The sequence below is a fragment of the Echiichthys vipera genome, assembly GCF_963691815.1.
Source record: "Echiichthys vipera genome assembly, chromosome: 6".
In the NCBI taxonomy this organism is placed as follows: domain Eukaryota; kingdom Metazoa; phylum Chordata; class Actinopteri; order Perciformes; family Trachinidae; genus Echiichthys; species Echiichthys vipera.
Genome location: NC_139831.1, coordinates 16,386,879 through 16,404,810, shown reverse-complemented (window position 1 = coordinate 16,404,810; position 17,932 = coordinate 16,386,879). Strand labels below are relative to the sequence as shown.

The 17,932-nt window shown below is 39.3% G+C and overlaps 2 protein-coding genes across 2 annotated transcripts; both read left to right on the top strand.

Moving 5' to 3' along the window:
* Positions 1 to 10,041: 10,041 nt before the first annotated feature.
* Positions 10,042 to 12,471, top strand: LOC310948005 (protocadherin gamma-A4-like; the record flags this gene model as incomplete). The annotated part of the gene is made up of 1 exon (XM_083915000.1): positions 10,042 to 12,471. The coding sequence occupies one exon, from the start codon at positions 10,042 to 10,044 to the stop codon at positions 12,469 to 12,471; it is 2,430 nt and encodes an 809-aa protein (XP_083771126.1).
* A 1,601-nt stretch (positions 12,472 to 14,072) lies between these two features.
* Positions 14,073 to 16,502, top strand: LOC310948003 (protocadherin gamma-A12-like; the record flags this gene model as incomplete). The annotated part of the gene is made up of 1 exon (XM_083914995.1): positions 14,073 to 16,502. The coding sequence occupies one exon, from the start codon at positions 14,073 to 14,075 to the stop codon at positions 16,500 to 16,502; it is 2,430 nt and encodes an 809-aa protein (XP_083771121.1).
* Positions 16,503 to 17,932: the final 1,430 nt, after the last annotated feature.

Below are 17,932 nucleotides of genomic sequence, written 5' to 3'. Positions count from 1 at the left end.
CTATGGCAGCAGCCTTATATACTTAGCAAACAGAGGAGGGGTGTAACAGTCGGGTGCCCAGGATGGGGTCAAGTGTGATCTTTCATATGCCGCAGACAGCACAGATGACTGGCTGCTGATTTGATGATACAATACCACAAATGGTATATCTGACTGATATCATTCATTTATTTATTTTTGCAAAATAAACAAGATTAAAATAACACAGACATAAGCATGTACATACATAAATGCACAGGTAAAACATTAACAAAAACACACTACAAAAGCTACTCCTCGCTTACATTTCACTGTTACAATAAACACAACAGATCTATGAAACAACAACACTTTAACAAAAATCACTAGCCCCCACACATTTAAAACACCTACAGTTACATATTCCCATGAGCATTCACAAAATGTGCTCTGGTCTCTCTGAATTTTGGCTCATTTGAGTTATGCAAACAAATTACAACAAACAAGCAAACCGGCTCAGTGTGCAGGAACGTAGCCTGCAGTGTTTGGTCTGCAGAACACTGAATCTCTGGCTAATGAATATGGATATATATTATGGCAGAGTGAACAGAGGCATACGCGCAGAGCGGTTTACAAGATGTCCAGTCCATAGAGACCAATGCAAGCCAGTTTAAACACAACATAAATACAGACTACACTATATTGTGCAGGGCATGAGTCTACCTATCATTTATGCAATATGGATTGGACTTACTAACAACAAGGGGGGGGGGGGGGCACAAGTGAAATATAAACAACCAAAATTGACAGGTGAATAAGGTCTTTTAACACATGATAAAACTATACATATGCTAAATCAGGGTGCACAGGAAGGGAAGTGTGAATGTGTTTGTCTTTGTGGGTGTTGGCTGGTGATGTTGCCAGCTGCAGTGACTCAGCAAAACCAAGCCTCCTGCTGAGGAAAGCAAATGAAGTGACTCGGAAGCAGCCAGGACGAAGATGGAGAGATGAATGTGCAAAACAATTTTAGCCTTTGGCAATAAGACACCACTACACATAATGTAGAGATGCAGTGTGTGTGTGTGTGTGTGTGTGTGTGTGTGTGTGTGTGTGTATGTGTGTGTGTGTATGAGAGAGAGAGAGAGAGAGAGAAAGAGAGAGAGAGAGAGAGAGAGAGAGAGAGAGAGAGAGAGAGAGAGAGATGGACAGTGTTGAAAACTGAGTTTCAGCCTGTCATTATTAATGCAAATTATCTTAATTGGCCTTGGTGGCCTAAATATAAATAAAAGCAGTACACAATTGCACATTTGGTCACATTTGATAGTTGGTCTTTTGTTGGGATTTGCATTCTAAATATATGTGATACACACACATTTCCAGTGGATCTGATGTTCGAAATGCCAATATATAGCAGGTTAATAGATGAAATGATAAATAACAATCTTCATACCACAGACCATACTACTGCTGAACTCTTGAGCTCCTGAGCTCATCCCTGGACACTGTTTCACCTCTGTACAGGTACATTTATGCTTTTCATATAGTACATTCACTACATTCATGTTTACACCTTTATATGTATTACTTGTCATTATGCATATAGCCTACATTTACTAGGTCTCTTTTACACTCAGTTTATACACTTTATTAACAGTTTATTCAATTACTGTCTTATTTGTATTACTTTATTTTTTATGTTTTATGCTGTTATATTTTAATAATAATGAATAATAAACACTTTTTGTTTACATTGTGATTTTGTGTTTACTTCACTGCTGTGATCTTCATTTACTGTCGAGTTTTATTAGTATTGCTGGAGGGAACCTGAGACCTAAGACTCAGTCGTATTGCCAACGACTTTAACTGTTGCGCATATAATAAATAAAGACCTTGAGCCTTGAATCTATGTAATATGCACCTTTCATATACCCAGGATATATATGCTTGGCTTCTTGTGTTCTCTGTTATAATTGCTCATTTTGTTCTTTTTATATCCTCTTGTATTATTTTAGGCTAAAACTTCATCCTAGCCTACACTGTCATTGTTTTATGTTCGACGTCATGAACTTTAACTCAGAAAGAGCCTGCAGGAGGAGTTGGTAGTGAACACCTGCAGATGAAATAGTGTACGCATAAATGCCTTGGTGGTTTAAAATGCAGACTGACACAACAAGCTGTAGCCTGGAAATCAAGAATAGATTCCTGCCGAAACAATAACTGTTCTCCTCTGTAATGGTCGCTGCCTGCAGTAGCACAATGTTGCGGTCACAATACAGAGGTCATTTGATAGGCTACAGAGCCAATGGATGTGCTCTGTGTCAATGGAGTGTCGGACTCCATATAGCCCACCATGGTGCAGCGCGTGCAGGACGAGGTAGCCCGTTACCGCTTGAGACGCTCCATCACTTACAGTTCGTTCAATCTAACAAGGGAATGGACGTAGATGTTAGTGGGTTTACAGTGTTAGAGATCTCCCTGAACCGTTAACACTGAGGTTCATGTTAAAAAAAAAAAAAAAAAGGAACACCACACATTGCCTTTTCCATTCATTTATATCTGCTGCGCTTCTTCTATTGGCAACAGTGCTGAGCCAAAGGCGCCATCTCCTGGTCAAAGAATAACAGCACATTTAACCTCTATGTCTTTTTTTTTCATTAGGATATTATTTTTATGTTTTTCAAACTGTCATTAATTGTCAAATTATAATCTTGATTAGGGTATCATTATCTCGTGTGATTGAAGGATTATGCTCTGTTTCTTCACCATGACCTTTGAGGTTTAACAATACAATTTTAGTCTTCAATGGTATGGCAACGTTTTTTTTTTTTTTTTTTACAAGTTTCACTACTGCTCTGACATGTTTTCATATTTCCCATCTACCAGTAACAATCCAAAAGTGACATTCTAGCAAACTACACAGTAGGGATGTTATTGTTGTTTACATTACAAATATGTGTCTCAGAAATAAATATAGTTACCGTATGCAGAGTTTGTCAGTGAAGTTTTATTTATTACATAATTAAATCATATCTGTATTGAATCGCTAACTTCATATTGCATATCTAATCATATTGTGAGATGAGTTAAAGATAAATTGTGATGACTGTAATTCCTTATCCTCACGCAAATACAAATTTAATTTAATTCAATTATGACCTAGTCATCCCTTAGCAAACTCAGTAAAGTATCAGAATCAGAAATACTTTAATAATACAGTGTAATAATAGTATAGTAGGAAAGATAGATGTTGGCTGCAGTTGTGACAAAGCTTCATCTTGGAGATGTCTCAGTCCATCCTAATTAAGCATGGCTGTTTGATTTCCCCAAATTAAAAAGAACACTGGTCCAGGTACTTACATAAACTTAAATGACTTTAAATTCAAGGTCAGTCAAACTGGAGTTTTTTTTTAAATTAGAGTGGACTGATTTTTCTTCTTCTTACAGTGCAGTGTTTTAATTACAAAAGAAACATTGTGACAAGATTCATATAAAATGTGTTTTAATGAAAAAGATGAATAGGCACTTAATGCATTTTTAAAAGGCTTCAAATAGTTGGAAGTGTGAATGTATGCATGTGAGTAGGGATGAGGCAGGGGTGCTAAACACAATAAAAACAAAATTGCTACCTTCTGAGGCAATGTCACCAAGATCAGAGTGTGTACCACAATGTTGAATGGCCACAGCTACAAACTGATGACAAACTAAAGGAAAAACATGAAAAAATGTGTGAAACATAACAATTGCACAATAGCTTCCATACGTGTGCATTGCATTATAAGCAATCAACATCATACAAAGCTCTGTGGGATATATACCAATGCACAGCAGGCCCAGCTGACCTTGATTTTCTGAGTGATCACCTTCATCCCATGATGAAACATTTCTATCCTGATAGGAGGGATCTTTGAGTCGTCCGAGATGACAACAGCTCCACCCACAGGGCACAGGGAGTCACAGAATGGTGTGATGTGTGAAAATGATCACATTTGCAGTCACCAGATCTCAACCTAAATATGGGAGAATTTGAGCCATTGTGTTAAAAAGTGCTCTCAATCATCCAAACACATGAGGAAAACATTTTCATAAGACTGCTGTTTCATCTCTCCAGTCGAGTTCCAGAGAAATGTAGAGCCATTGAAGCTGTTCTGACAGCTCGTGGTGTCCTAACACCAAGACATTTTATGTTGGTTTTTCCTTTAACTTTTCACTCAAATGTATCTAGTAAAGAATACTTCTAAAGTGTAATGTTAAATGTGTATTTAAAGGTTAAACAAGACCATTCAGCATACCTTCTGCGTAAATGTCTTCTGAAATTCCCTCTGCCATGTCAGTGGGGTCGCTTTGTGCTGCATCTTAGGTAGTATGGGCATAACACATAATTGGTCATCCTGCATTGCTGTATTAAAAAATAGGCACACAGCAGTATCACAGAAGGAACATAATTCACAGGAATGATAGACAAATATATACAATGACATCAACATATTCAGAAGGTGAAGCAAACATGTAAATGTCAGTATGAGACACTGATCGTCCATTTCATCTCAATGCATCCCAGTTAATTTTCTGTTGCAGTGTATGTGAATGACATTTGCTGACAGGAAGTTAACAAGCATCGTAAGCATATTCTGTTGAAAAGGTCTGTAGTCCATTTATAGAATATTAATCCTGGTTCTGGGTTATTAATATAACATTAGTCTTTATATTTATCATTTCAATAGTCCGTTCATGGGCTATATAAATCCTAGGCTGTAATATAGACCTTTACAGGGGAATCCCATCGCTAGGTAACATCATCCACATACACTGCAACAGGAAATAATAAATAAAAATAAACTAGGGAAGAATGTATATGTTTACATCTTTGAAAAGGTTTTTTATTTCAATAGTCAATTCATAGGCTATATTAATCCTGATTCTGGGTAGTGTAAATATAACATTAGTCTAATCCTCAATACAACTATAAATGTGATAATGTAAATCCTAATAAATATTAATTGGTTTGGGGATGGCGGAACCAATTGAGGTCCGGTCCGTCACACAAATGAGTCCCCTGAATGAAAGAAATAGGCGCCAACTGCATTTGTCTGTGCTCGTCTCTTTTTCCTAATTTCCTTCCCCTTCACGTTTAAATGTTGAAAAAAAGAACAAAACAAAACACTATCAATTTAACGTTTACCGAAACGATTGGAAAGACTTTCTCAACTATTCAGCACTTCAATGGCAACAATTTACCTTTTACTCGGCAGGTTAACGTCCTCATCACTAAGGTAACCGACACCTGGCAGAAGTTAACGTTAGCTTAATACCGTCAGTCATCAGCTTTAGTACTAAGCTAGCAAGATTCAACACACGTTAGCTCCTCTGTGTAGTCTGGGTTTACAAATGCCACCTGGTTAATGTAAGGTACCGCACTGAGCCATGTAGCCAGCTAACACCATGGCAGGTGGGAAGTAACGTTAGCTAATGGATTTAAAACTCGTCATGTGTGCGAGGTTGCTGTGTACACACACACACACACACACACACACACACACACACAGCAAAAAAACGATGATATAAATATGAAGCCTTTCATAATGATTTGTAGTATATAGTAGCTAGACCAACTACAACTGTTGGTCAAGCTTTTGTTATTTTTGAGAAATCAATATCTGTGGAATATGCTCTGTTAAAATTATTTTTTAATTGTTTATTTCATTACCAATCTTGTCATTTGACCATTTTCTCTTAAATCTATTTTCTTCATCTGCAGGAGGAATGGGAAACAACCTTAGTTGCTGTATCAAATGGAGAGGTGCATTAAAACTGTATATGTATATGTTTCATCCTGGAGACTTACAATAAAATATTGTTGCTCATTTATCATTACACAAACTGTATCGGAAGTAGCTTTTTCAAGTTCAGATTACATTGCCTGTCAACACAATTGGTCAGATAATGTGTTCGTAAACGTAAATGGCTCGAATTTGGGTTTTTATTTGAAAATCTAATTTAAAATTACAATACCAATCATGCTATGTTCAAGAGTAGAATAGTTAATTTATAAAACAATGCACATGCCATCAGTAGAAAGTACAGTATACTAAATTAAATTTGATGGTGATGTATTCTCTCCTCAGGTTCCCTTACTTCCTGAGAGAAGACCCTTGCTTATGGATCATTTCTGGACACACCTGAAGAACATCCTGCTAATCTCATAGAACTACTTTACTGGTGAGTAAATTAAGCTATTTTTTGCTTTTTTTTGCAACCACTAAGATGTTGACAAATCTGAATTATTTTCATATCTTAGCACCGATTTGACAGGGCTAGTATCCATTCATTTGAAAGACTATTGTTGGTGCATTATTAGTATGATGTCAACATAACTTCATGATTGTTTTAATATTGCGGGAGACCAGGTTGTGGATGCTGAAACTGAACAGCTGACGTAGGTTTTGGGCTGAGGTCCTGAACTGTGGCATTTACCATTAAGAGGAGAAATAGATTTGAACACAGCGATAGAGTTATTGTGGTGCAGATATAATTTACTGAGACTCATTAGAATCAAGGATTTACGTTTGATTTAGGATTTTAATTTTGAGTTTATATCTAGATTTAGGATGTACAGAAATTTCTGACTTTAATTTATTAATCTCTCGACTATTTTATCTCGAAACAATTTGAATAATTAATTTTCTTCCAAAAAAATCTAATTGATTGTTTCATTTAGGCTATGTTCATTCTAGTTTGACAAACTGCATGTCATTATATAACAAAGACAAAATGCCAACATACGTATGCTTACATATTAAAATGCAAAACTGGCAACAGCAACATGATTAAAAAAGAAAAGAAATAAAATATTAAGTAACAAAGAGAGGGCTTATCATTTCATTTTTGGTTAACCAAACCTAACCCATTCTACCACCAAACCAAACTCTCTTATCAAATGTTACAATTTAAGATTACTTTTCCACATGAACCATTTTTCATATCGGCATAAATTTGATCCACAGCACAATACTTATTTTAAAAAAAGTCACTTTTATAGCTGCCTCCTGGTACTCTTGTTATAAAGTTCTTCCAAAACTCTCAGCACTCGTGTGATTCACTTCCGAGCGTGTTAACCCTACGACAGCATTATTTTCACTTCACCAGTCTCTCCACTGCTCTGCTCACTCTCTTAGTGTGCAGTGTGATACCCCAAGCACCGCAGCTTCCGTAGTCGGTACAGTATATCAGCTGGTGATTATGATGGACGTGTGCGGCTGCTCTGTAGTGGGCATGCACACAAACGTTGATGCGGTTTCATCCAGGTCATTGATTATGACAACTAATCGCAGCAGTCCTAGCTACAATATCAAGTGGCTGACAGCTGATAGGCATCAACCGCTTGTCCCTGTCGGGGTCGCGGGGGGGCTGGAGCCGATCCCAGCTGACATCGGGCATGAGGAGGGGTACACCCTGGACAGGACGCCTGTTATGGAAGGGGAACCCAGAGAAAACACGGGGAGAACATGGAAAATCCACACAGAAGGATCCCAGCTGGGATTCGAACCAGGAACCCTCTCGCTGTGAGGCGACAGTGCTAACCACCACCTGTCGCCTTGTCATTTAAATTCAGCGTTGGTTGGTTGGTTTAAGACCACATTAGCTGCTACTATAGCATAACACACCCAAATTGCTGATATAATTGTCAGCGTATGAGTTGCATTTTTGGTTATACAGACACCAGGGTTCTGACAAAGAAAAAAAATAAAACTGCCCGTTGTGAGTCCAACAATGTTGTACGAGATGCCAAATTGTTGGAATACTCCTTTAACACTTATAGAGATGTGGGGTTGCATTGTGGTCATAATATAGAATATAATAATAATGCATTTGATCAGTACTTTTTTATTAGTACATAGCAAATCTAGACTTCTATTTTTAATTGTAGATGCTAATAATGTTGCAAAATGGAAAGAGAAATCTCTGTCAATGTGTGTCCCTGTCCATGGTGCTGAAACTGCAGGTCTGTGTTTTACTCAGTTTTGTGTGGTTGTTTGTGTGCTTACTGCCTAAAAGCTATAGTTCATTTTTGCTAAATCTGTCACTATATCCCGAAAGCATAATAAGACTGATGATCTTCGAAAAAATATTATTGCTCTACCTCTCTGTGAGCTCCTAATATCATCCACTAGATCAACTGCGCCTGATACACAACCAATCAGAGCGGAGGAGTCTCTGACGCAGTGTTCATAGACTCCAATCAAACTGTGAAACTAGGTAGCAATGATCAAATTTAATAAAAGATTCTGTTACTGTATTGCCTATTTCTTGCATAAAGTGTGTTCACAAACACATTATAGAATACCATTAAGATGTAAAAGGAGAGTTTGTCCAGCTGCTTCGTTGGTGGACGGGGCTTGTTTTTTGTTTTGACTTGGTCACAAACTTTCTCATTTTACAAGAGGTGTGCTAAAACATGTTTCTGAAAACACTTTGAGAGAAGTGGACAATACAGTAACAGAATATTAATACATATTTGATCAGCACTGCCTAGTTTCACAGTTTGACCGGATTTCAGAGCAGTCATTGACGCTGTATCAGATCTGAATGGCTGGTTTTCTTCTGGCACAGTTGAAACCAACAGATGCCATTAGGAGCAGACTGAGAGAGCTCTGGGAGCAGACAGGAACAGCAGATGAAGGTAGAGTTGCATTACTTTTTCACAGATCGTCTGTCTCATTGAGCGGTCAGGAGATGCAACAGTTTCAGCAAAAATGAAAAAAAAACATTTTTCCATATAAATTAACTTCAGCTTCAATTGTCAGTGTAACTTTTGGCCACACATCACATTTTCCATTATAATATAAAGATGTATGGAAGATGAATTATGGATATGATGTATGAATAATTAATTATAACAATTCTTGTGCCACCTAGCATTCAATGACCACTTGGGCCCCTGACTGGAGAAACAATGGTAACTCAGAAGAAAAACATGTATTTCTGTAGAACAAGCCCTCCCATGCCATGTGATCATCCTGATCATGTCCCATCTCTGTCCATGGTACTGAAACCACTAGTGCAACTCAAATCTTAATTTTCTTTTTGTATCCATATTTTTTTCTTAAACACCACTACTACTACTACTACTACTACTACTACTACTACTACCACTACCACTACCACTACTACTACTACTACTACTACTACCACGACCACTACCACTACCACTACGACTACTACTACTACTACTACCACGACCACTACCACGACCACTACCACTACCACTACGACTACTACTACTACTACTACTACTACTTCTACGACTACTATACTATTACCCTTTAGTGGTGTATTAATTGAGCATTTTTTTTAACACAAAATAAGAGTGCTTCAAATGAGCTACACCTACATTTTATTCCAAATATGTCTTCATTTATGAATAAGTTGTAGTAATTAAATATTTTTTTAGCAAAACCAATTTAATTAGATTGATTTCACCCATAGATTAGTCAAAAGGTGGCATACCTGCAAAAATAAATAATAAAAAATAAAGCTTTTCACCATAAACACGTTGTGTGCTGGCATTGTTATATAGTGATTTGATGAATTGTTGATATCTTTATGAACTAAGGAGTGTACTAAAAAGTGTGTATTTAGCATGTTTACTAGTGCAATCAAGACACATCACGGTTTAAGTTTTATTTTATATTTAAGTTTTTGTCTGGAAGTAAATTCATGTTGGTCAGTAAAATAATAAATGGTTTCATTGAATCAGCTAATTTTGCAGTTTATGTTTTACATGTGTCATACAGTTCGGGTCAGTAGGTAAAAATAAGGCAAGATAAGACTTTGTCAGAATAATGCATGCAGGTGCAAGAACTGAAAAGCGGCTCATGGTGCCGCTGTAGGCTAGCACACAAGGCAAAGACATCTCCACCCACTGTTACTGCATTGAAATCTGCTGGGAACCATCCCTTTATTACCACGCTGTTTTCCCTCGCGTTCGCTGTTGTAAAATGTTGGATTACTGACTCTCTTTTGGAATTAGATTTTTTTGTTCTGAACAGTAATTTCTACATGCTGTGGACGTGTTTTTGTGCCAGGATGGGAGACAAAGGATTATCATCGCTAGTCCCGATCTTCTGCTTTGCTTCCTTCATTGTGTCGCTGCACCTCGTTCATGGAGACCTGAGTTATTCTATTCCAGAAGAGATGAAACGCGAGTCTGTTATTGGAAATATTGCCAAAGATCTCGGTCTTGATCTGAGGACCTTATCTTCCCGAAAGGCCCGTGTTGATTATGAGGGGACTAAGCGGTACTGTGATATTAATCTGCGTACTGGAGATTTGGTCACATCGGAGAGAATGGACAGAGAAAGCCTTTGTGGAAAGAAACCCTCGTGTGTTGTTAAAGTAGATCTGGTTTTAGAAAATCCTCTGGAGCTTCATCGACTAAATCTTCATGTTCAAGATGTAAACGACAACTCGCCAAAATTCAAAAAACAATTGATTGAAATGGAAATAAGCGAGTCAGCATTTAAGGGAAACCGTTTCTCTATCGACGAGGCCCATGACGCAGATATAGGTCAAAATGCTGTTCAAAGGTACAGCCTTCAGAAGAACGACAACTTTATTCTCGCTGTTGACAGCAACAAGGTTGAACTCGTACTGGAGAATACACTTGATCGAGAGAAACAAAAAGAGATTCATTTGCTTCTCACAGCTTTTGACGGTGGCTCTCCCCAGAGATCAGGTACTGTGGTCATACACGTCACTGTGCTGGATGCTAATGATAACGCCCCAGTGTTCAGCCAGGCCGTTTACAAAGCCAGTCTGCCTGAAAACTCTCCTCCAGATACCATAGTGATTAAAGTTAGTGCTACTGACGCAGATGAAGGAGTGAATGGAGATGTGACTTATGACTTTGGTCACGTTTCTGATGACGATGCAAATTTATTTTCAATGTATCCTAAAACTGGAGAAATTAGAGTGACTGGAGTGATTGACTTTGAGGAAGTTAGTTCTTTTGAAATGAGAGTGGAAGCCAAAGATGGTTTAGGACTAACCTCTTACGCCAAAGTTATAATAGATGTTACTGATATGAACGATAATGCCCCAGTGATATTTCTGAAATCATTCACGAACCCAATACCTGAGAACGTGTCCCCTGGTACAGAGGTGGGCATCATTAACGTGCAGGATAGAGACTCTGAGAAGAACAGACAGGTCCGCTGCTCCATTCAGCAAAACGTCCCTTTTAAGTTGGTTCCTTCTATTAAAAACTATTATTCTCTGGTGACCACAGGACAACTGGACCGTGAACTAGTGTCTGATTACAACATTACAATCACTGCCACTGACGAGGGCTCTCCACCTCTGTCCTCCTCTAAAACTGTTCAGTTATCTGTAGCAGACATCAACGACAACCCACCTGTGTTTGAGGAACAGTCCTACAGCGCATCTGTGACTGAAAATAACAAACCTGGCTCCACTTTATGTTCCGTTACTGCTCGAGACCCCGACTGGAGACAAAATGGTACAGTGATTTATTCTCTGTTACCCGGTGAGGTGAACGGTGCCCCGGTGTCCTCCTATCTGTCTGTGAACGGAGACACGGGTGTGATCCACGCTGTGAGGTCGTTTGATTATGAACAGTTCAGGAGTTTTAAATTCCACGTGATGGCCAGAGACAACGGTTCTCCTCCGCTCAGCAGCAACGTGAGCGTCAGTGTGTTCATATCGGATGTGAATGACAACTCTCCCCAGATACTGTACCCCGCCCCGGAGGGCAACTCCTTCATGACCGAGCTGGTCCCCAAAGCTGCACACGGAGGCTCTCTGGTGTCCAAAGTGATCGCGGTGGACGCGGACTCCGGACAGAACGCCTGGCTGTCCTATCATATAGTCAAATCCACTGATCCGGGACTTTTCACTATTGGTCTCCACAGCGGAGAGATCAGGACACAGCGGGACATTTCTGAGTCTGACAGCATGAAACAGAACCTTATTGTGGCAGTGAAAGATAACGGACAGCCCTCTCTCTCTGCCACCTGTTCCATGTATTTACTTATTTCTGATAACTTGGCTGAGGTGCCAGAACTGAAGGATATTTCTTATGATGAGAAGAACTCCAAACTGACCTCTTATCTGATCATCGCGCTGGTGTCCGTGTCCACCTTTTTCCTGACCTTCATTATCATCATCCTGGGTGTGAGGTTTTGTCGCAGGAGAAAGCCCAGATTGTTGTTTGATGGAGCAGTTGCCATCCCCAGCGCTTATCTCCCTCCTAATTACGCAGATGTTGACGGCACAGGAACTTTACGCAGCGCTTACAACTATGACGCCTACCTGACAACAGGTTCAAGAACCAGTGACTTTAAGTTCGTGACATCTTACAATGACAACACACTTCCTGCTGACCAGACTCTGAGGAAAAGTCCATCAGACTTTGCTGACGCATTTGGAGAATTTGATTCGTCTGTAGAGGTAGGCACCGTCCAAAGTTATTTACTGCTCAATGTGTTTTTTGGCTGATTTAGTGAGTCATTTTAATGTATGACTCTAAGCATGTGTTTTTATCTCTGCTACTTCAAAGTGATTGTGTGCTTTTTTTAGCGAGTTGTTTACATAATGAGGAAAACTGGAGTTTTTCGTCACCACTTAAGTTGTAATCACGCCAGTCCATTATTACATATTTTTCCAGCTGCCTTTCAAAATTATGGGCCTCCTCGTTCGGTGTCTGTTTGTGGTGACGTGTTGTTTGTTCTTGTCAATCAATCTGTGTCGATGCCCCTTTTATGGATTCTCTTTAGATAACCTCTCAGAAAGATGAATGAATGTGATTCCTTTGACCAATTTGTTGGTCTCAACATGTAATTCAGTGTTTGGTTTTATTATGGGGCTCTTCATCGATTATTTTAAATTGGACGATTTCGTCATTAATTTAAACTAAAAGGGGATCATTCACCCTGCTCTTTGTCAGAATTAAACCTGGGCCTCAGAAAAATGTAGTTGCAAGAACATTTGTACCTGTTAGTGAAGTTGTCACACAATTATTTTGATAAAACAATCGTTTTGCACAGCTTCTATCGATGGTTTACTTTTAGATTTGTTCAATGCAAACATTTTTTCAGTGATCAGCATATGTGAGTGAATATTTGTATGCAAGTGATGCACATATTTAGCTTCTATTTCTGAGACATCCGAGAGGTAAGCACATAACGGTATTTGTTTAAGAATAAGTTGTCATTTACTTTCATGTGTGTGTAAGACCTCTGATCAAGAGACCGTAACAGCGTTCATTCTTTTTGTGCAATCAGCCCTGTCAAACATTAGGGTAACTGTCCTTGGTGCTGAAACGGTCTACATAGGCTCAGACACAACCGCAACAAGATATATATTTTCTACTCGCCCATGATGTCAGCTAACTTTAAATAATAATGCTGATGACAGTCATTTAATTATATATTCAATGACAACTGCGGATTGTTGTTATGTACGTGATTGTCTCAGCTTTATGCATTAATATGGAGCGACTGTGTACAATTTTATTTTAAAATAATATGTTATGAATGTTAGTGTTGTACTGAAAGTTTAGCTTTCTCTTTCAAAGGCTCAATCATTAATGTTTGTTTCTTAAGCCTACTTTCTCTTTATAACAGGATGTAGAAATCTACAGCTAAAGTAACACATTTCAAACCGGTTTATATTGAGCTGAGTTGCACTGGGGTAAACAAAACCATGAAGTCCAAAGCTGAGCAAATACAATTGACAGATCGACTGTCTGTTTTAAGAAAATGGAAGATTTACGGCAAATGCATTTAATCTGAACGTCTGTGAATGACATCTAAATGGGGTTTATGACATTGTGAGGAATATTTTTTTACATACTAGTGTGAAGAAAAAAAGTGACTCATGGTGTCGCTGTTGGCTGACAGATAATAGGCTGTCCCCACTCCACCCACTACTACATAGATCTCAGCTGCAGATTTTCCAGAGAAACGGTTACATTTCCGGACATATTGTACCGTGAGTATTGCTGTGAACTGTTGGGTATTGAGTGTTTTTTTACAGCTTTTATTTTTCCCACTGGAAAGTACAAATAGTCGAAATTGAGGACTACGTTTTGTGCCAGGATGGGAGACAAAGGATTATCATCGCTAGTCCCGATCTTCTGCTTTGCTTCCTTCATTGTGTCGCTGCACCTCGTTAATGGAGACCTCAGTTATTCTATTCAAGAAGAGATGAAACGCGAGTCCGTTATTGGAAATATTGCCAAAGATCTCGGTCTTGATCTGAGGACCTTATCTTCCCGAAAGGCCCGTGTTGATTTTGAGGGGACTAAGCGGTACTGTGATATTAATCTGAGTACTGGAGATTTGGTCACATCGGAGAGAATGGACAGAGAAAGCCTTTGTGGAAAGAAACCCTCGTGTGTTGTTAAAGTAGATCTGGTTTTAGAAAATCCTCTGGAGCTTCATCGACTAAATCTTCATGTTCAAGATGTAAACGACAACTCGCCAAAATTCAGAGAAAATGTAATTGAAATGGAAATAAGGGAGTCAGCCGACAAAGGAAACCGTTTCTCTATCGAGGAGGCTCATGACGCAGATATAGGTCAAAATGCTGTTCAAAGGTACAGCCTTCAAAAGAATGACAACTTTATTCTCGCTGTTGACAGCAACAAGGTTGAACTCGTTCTTGAAAATACACTTGATCGAGAGAAACAAAAAGAGATTAATTTGCTTCTCACAGCTTTAGACGGTGGCTCTCCTCAGAGATCAGGTACTGTGGTCATACACGTCACTGTGCTGGATGCTAATGATAACGCCCCAGTGTTCAGCCAGGCCGTTTATAAAGCCAGTCTGCCTGAAAACTCTCCTCCAGATACCATAGTGATTAAAGTTAGTGCTACTGACGCAGATGAAGGAGTGAATGCAGATGTGACGTATCACTTTGGTCACGTTTCTGATGATGATGCAAATGCATTTTCTATTGATCCTAAAACTGGAGAAATTAGAGTGACTGGAGTGATTGACTTTGAAGAAAATAGTTCTTTTGAAACTAGAGTGCAAGCCAAAGATGGTTTAGGACTAACTTCTTATGCCAAAGTCATAATAGATGTTACTGATATGAATGATAATGCTCCAGTGATATATCTGAAATCATTCACGAACCCGATACCTGAGAACGTGTCACCGGGTACAGAGGTGGGCATTATTAACGTGCAGGATAGAGACTCTGAGAAGAACAGACAGGTCCGCTGCTCCATTCAGCAAAACGTCCCTTTTAAGTTGGTTCCTTCTATTAAAAACTATTATTCTCTGGTGACCACAGGTCAACTGGACCGTGAACTAGTGTCTGATTACAACATTACAATCACTGCCACTGATGAGGGCTCTCCACCTCTGTCCTCCTCTAAAACTGTTCAGTTATCTGTAGCCGACATCAACGACAACCCACCTGTGTTTGAGGAACAGTCCTACAGCGCATATGTGACTGAAAATAACAAACCTGGCTCCACTTTATGTTCCGTTACTGCTCGAGACCCCGACTGGAGACAAAACGGTACAGTGATTTATTCTCTGTTACCAGGTGAGGTGAACGGTGCCCCGGTGTCCTCCTATCTATCTGTGAACGGAGACACGGGGGTGATCCACGCTGTGAGGTCGTTTGATTACGAACAGTTCAGGAGTTTTAAAGTCCACGTGATGGCCAGAGACAACGGTTCTCCTCCGCTCAGCAGCAACGTGACCGTCAGTGTGTTCATATCGGATATGAATGACAATTCTCCCCAGATACTGTACCCCGCCCCGGAGGGCAACTCCTTCATGACCGAGCTGGTCCCCAAAGCTGCACACGGAGGCTCTCTGGTGTCCAAAGTGATCGCGGTGGACGCGGACTCCGGACAGAACGCCTGGTTGTCCTATCAAATAGTCAAATCCACTGATCCGGGACTTTTCACTATTGGTCTCCACAGCGGAGAGATCAGGACACAGCGGGACATTTCTGAGTCTGACAGCATGAAACAGAACCTTATTGTGGCAGTGAAAGATAACGGACAGCCCTCTCTCTCTGCCACCTGTTCCATGTATTTACTTATTTCTGATAACTTGGCTGAGGTGCCAGAACTGAAGGATATTTCTCATGATGAGAAGAACTCCAAACTGACCTCTTATCTGATCATCGCGCTGGTGTCTGTGTCCACCTTTTTCCTGACCTTCATTATCATCATCCTGGGTGTGAGGTTTTGTCGCAGGAGAAAGCCCAGACTGTTGTTTGATGGAGCAGTTGCCATCCCCAGCGCTTATCTCCCTCCTAATTACGCAGATGTTGACGGCACAGGCACTTTACGCAGCGCTTACAACTATGACGCCTACCTGACAACAGGTTCAAGAACCAGTGACTTTAAGTTCGTGACATCTTACAATGACAACACACTTCCTGCTGACCAGACTCTGAGGAAAAGTCCATCAGACTTTGCTGATGCGTTTGGAGATCTAGAGTCGTCTGTAGAGGTAGGCCCCGTCCAAAGAGATTTACTGCTCAAAATGTTTTTTGGCTGATTTAGTGAGTCATTTTAATGTCCGATTGGAAACGTGTTTTTATATCTGCTACTTAAGAGTGACTGTGTGCTTGTTCCAGCGAGTTGTTTACATAATGTGGAAAACTGGAGTTTTTCGTCACAAGATGTAATCACGCCAGTACATTATTACATATTTTTCCAGCTGTCTTTCAAAATTATGGGGCTCCTGTTCGGTGTCTGTTTGTGGTGACGTGTCGTTTGTTCTTGTCAATAAATCTGTGTCGATGCCCCTTTGATGGATTATCTTTAGATAATATCTCAGAAAGATGAATGAATGTGATTCCTTTGACCAAATTGTTGGTCTCAACATGTAATTCAGTGTTTGGTTTTATAATGGGGCTCTTTATCGATTATTTTAAATTGGACAATTTCGTCATTAATTTAAACTAAAAGGGGATCATTCACCCTGCTCTTTGTCAGAAGTAAACCTGGGCCTCAGAAAAATGTAGTTGCAAGAACATTTGTACCTGTTAGTGAAGTTGTCACACAATTATTTTGATAAAACAATCGTTTTGCACAGCTTCTATCGATGGTTTACTTTTAGATTTGTTCAATGCAAACATTTTTTCAGTGATCAGCATATGTGAGTGAATATTTGTATGCAAGTGATGCACATATTTAGTTTCTATTTCTGAGACATCCGAGAGGTAAGCACATAACGGTATTTGTTTAAGAATAAGTTGTCATTTACTTTCATGTGTGTGTAAGACCTCTGATCAAGAGACCGTAACAGCGTTCATTCTTTTTGTGCAATCAGCCCTGACAAACATTAGGGTAACTGTCCTTGGTGCTGAAACGGTCTACATAGGCTCAGACTCAACCGCAACAAGATATATATTTTCTACTCGCCCATGATGTCAGCTAACTTTGAATAATAATGGTGATGATAGTCATTTAATGATATCTATGAAATGACAACTGCGGATTGTTGTTATTTACGTGATTGTCTCAGCTTGTTGCATTAATATGGAGCGACTGTGTACAATTTTATTTTAAAATAATATGTTATGAATGTTAGTGTTGTACTGAAAGTTAAGCTTTCTCTTTCAAAGGCTAAATCATTAATGTTTGTTTCTTAAGCCTACTTTCTCTATATAGCAGGCTGTAGAAATCTAAAGCTAAAGGAACACATTTCAAACCGGTTTATATTGAGCTGAGTTGTACTGTGGTAAACAAAACCATGAAGTCCAAAGCTGAGCAAATACAATTGACAGATCGACTGTCTGTTTTAATAAAATGAAAGATTTACGGCAAATGCATTAAATCTGAACGTCCGTGAATGACATCTAAATGGGGGTTTATGACATTGTGAGGAATATTTTTTACATACTAGTGCGAAGATAAAAAGTGACTCATGGTGTCGCTGTTGGCTGACAGATAATAGGCTGTCCCCACTCCACCCACTACTAC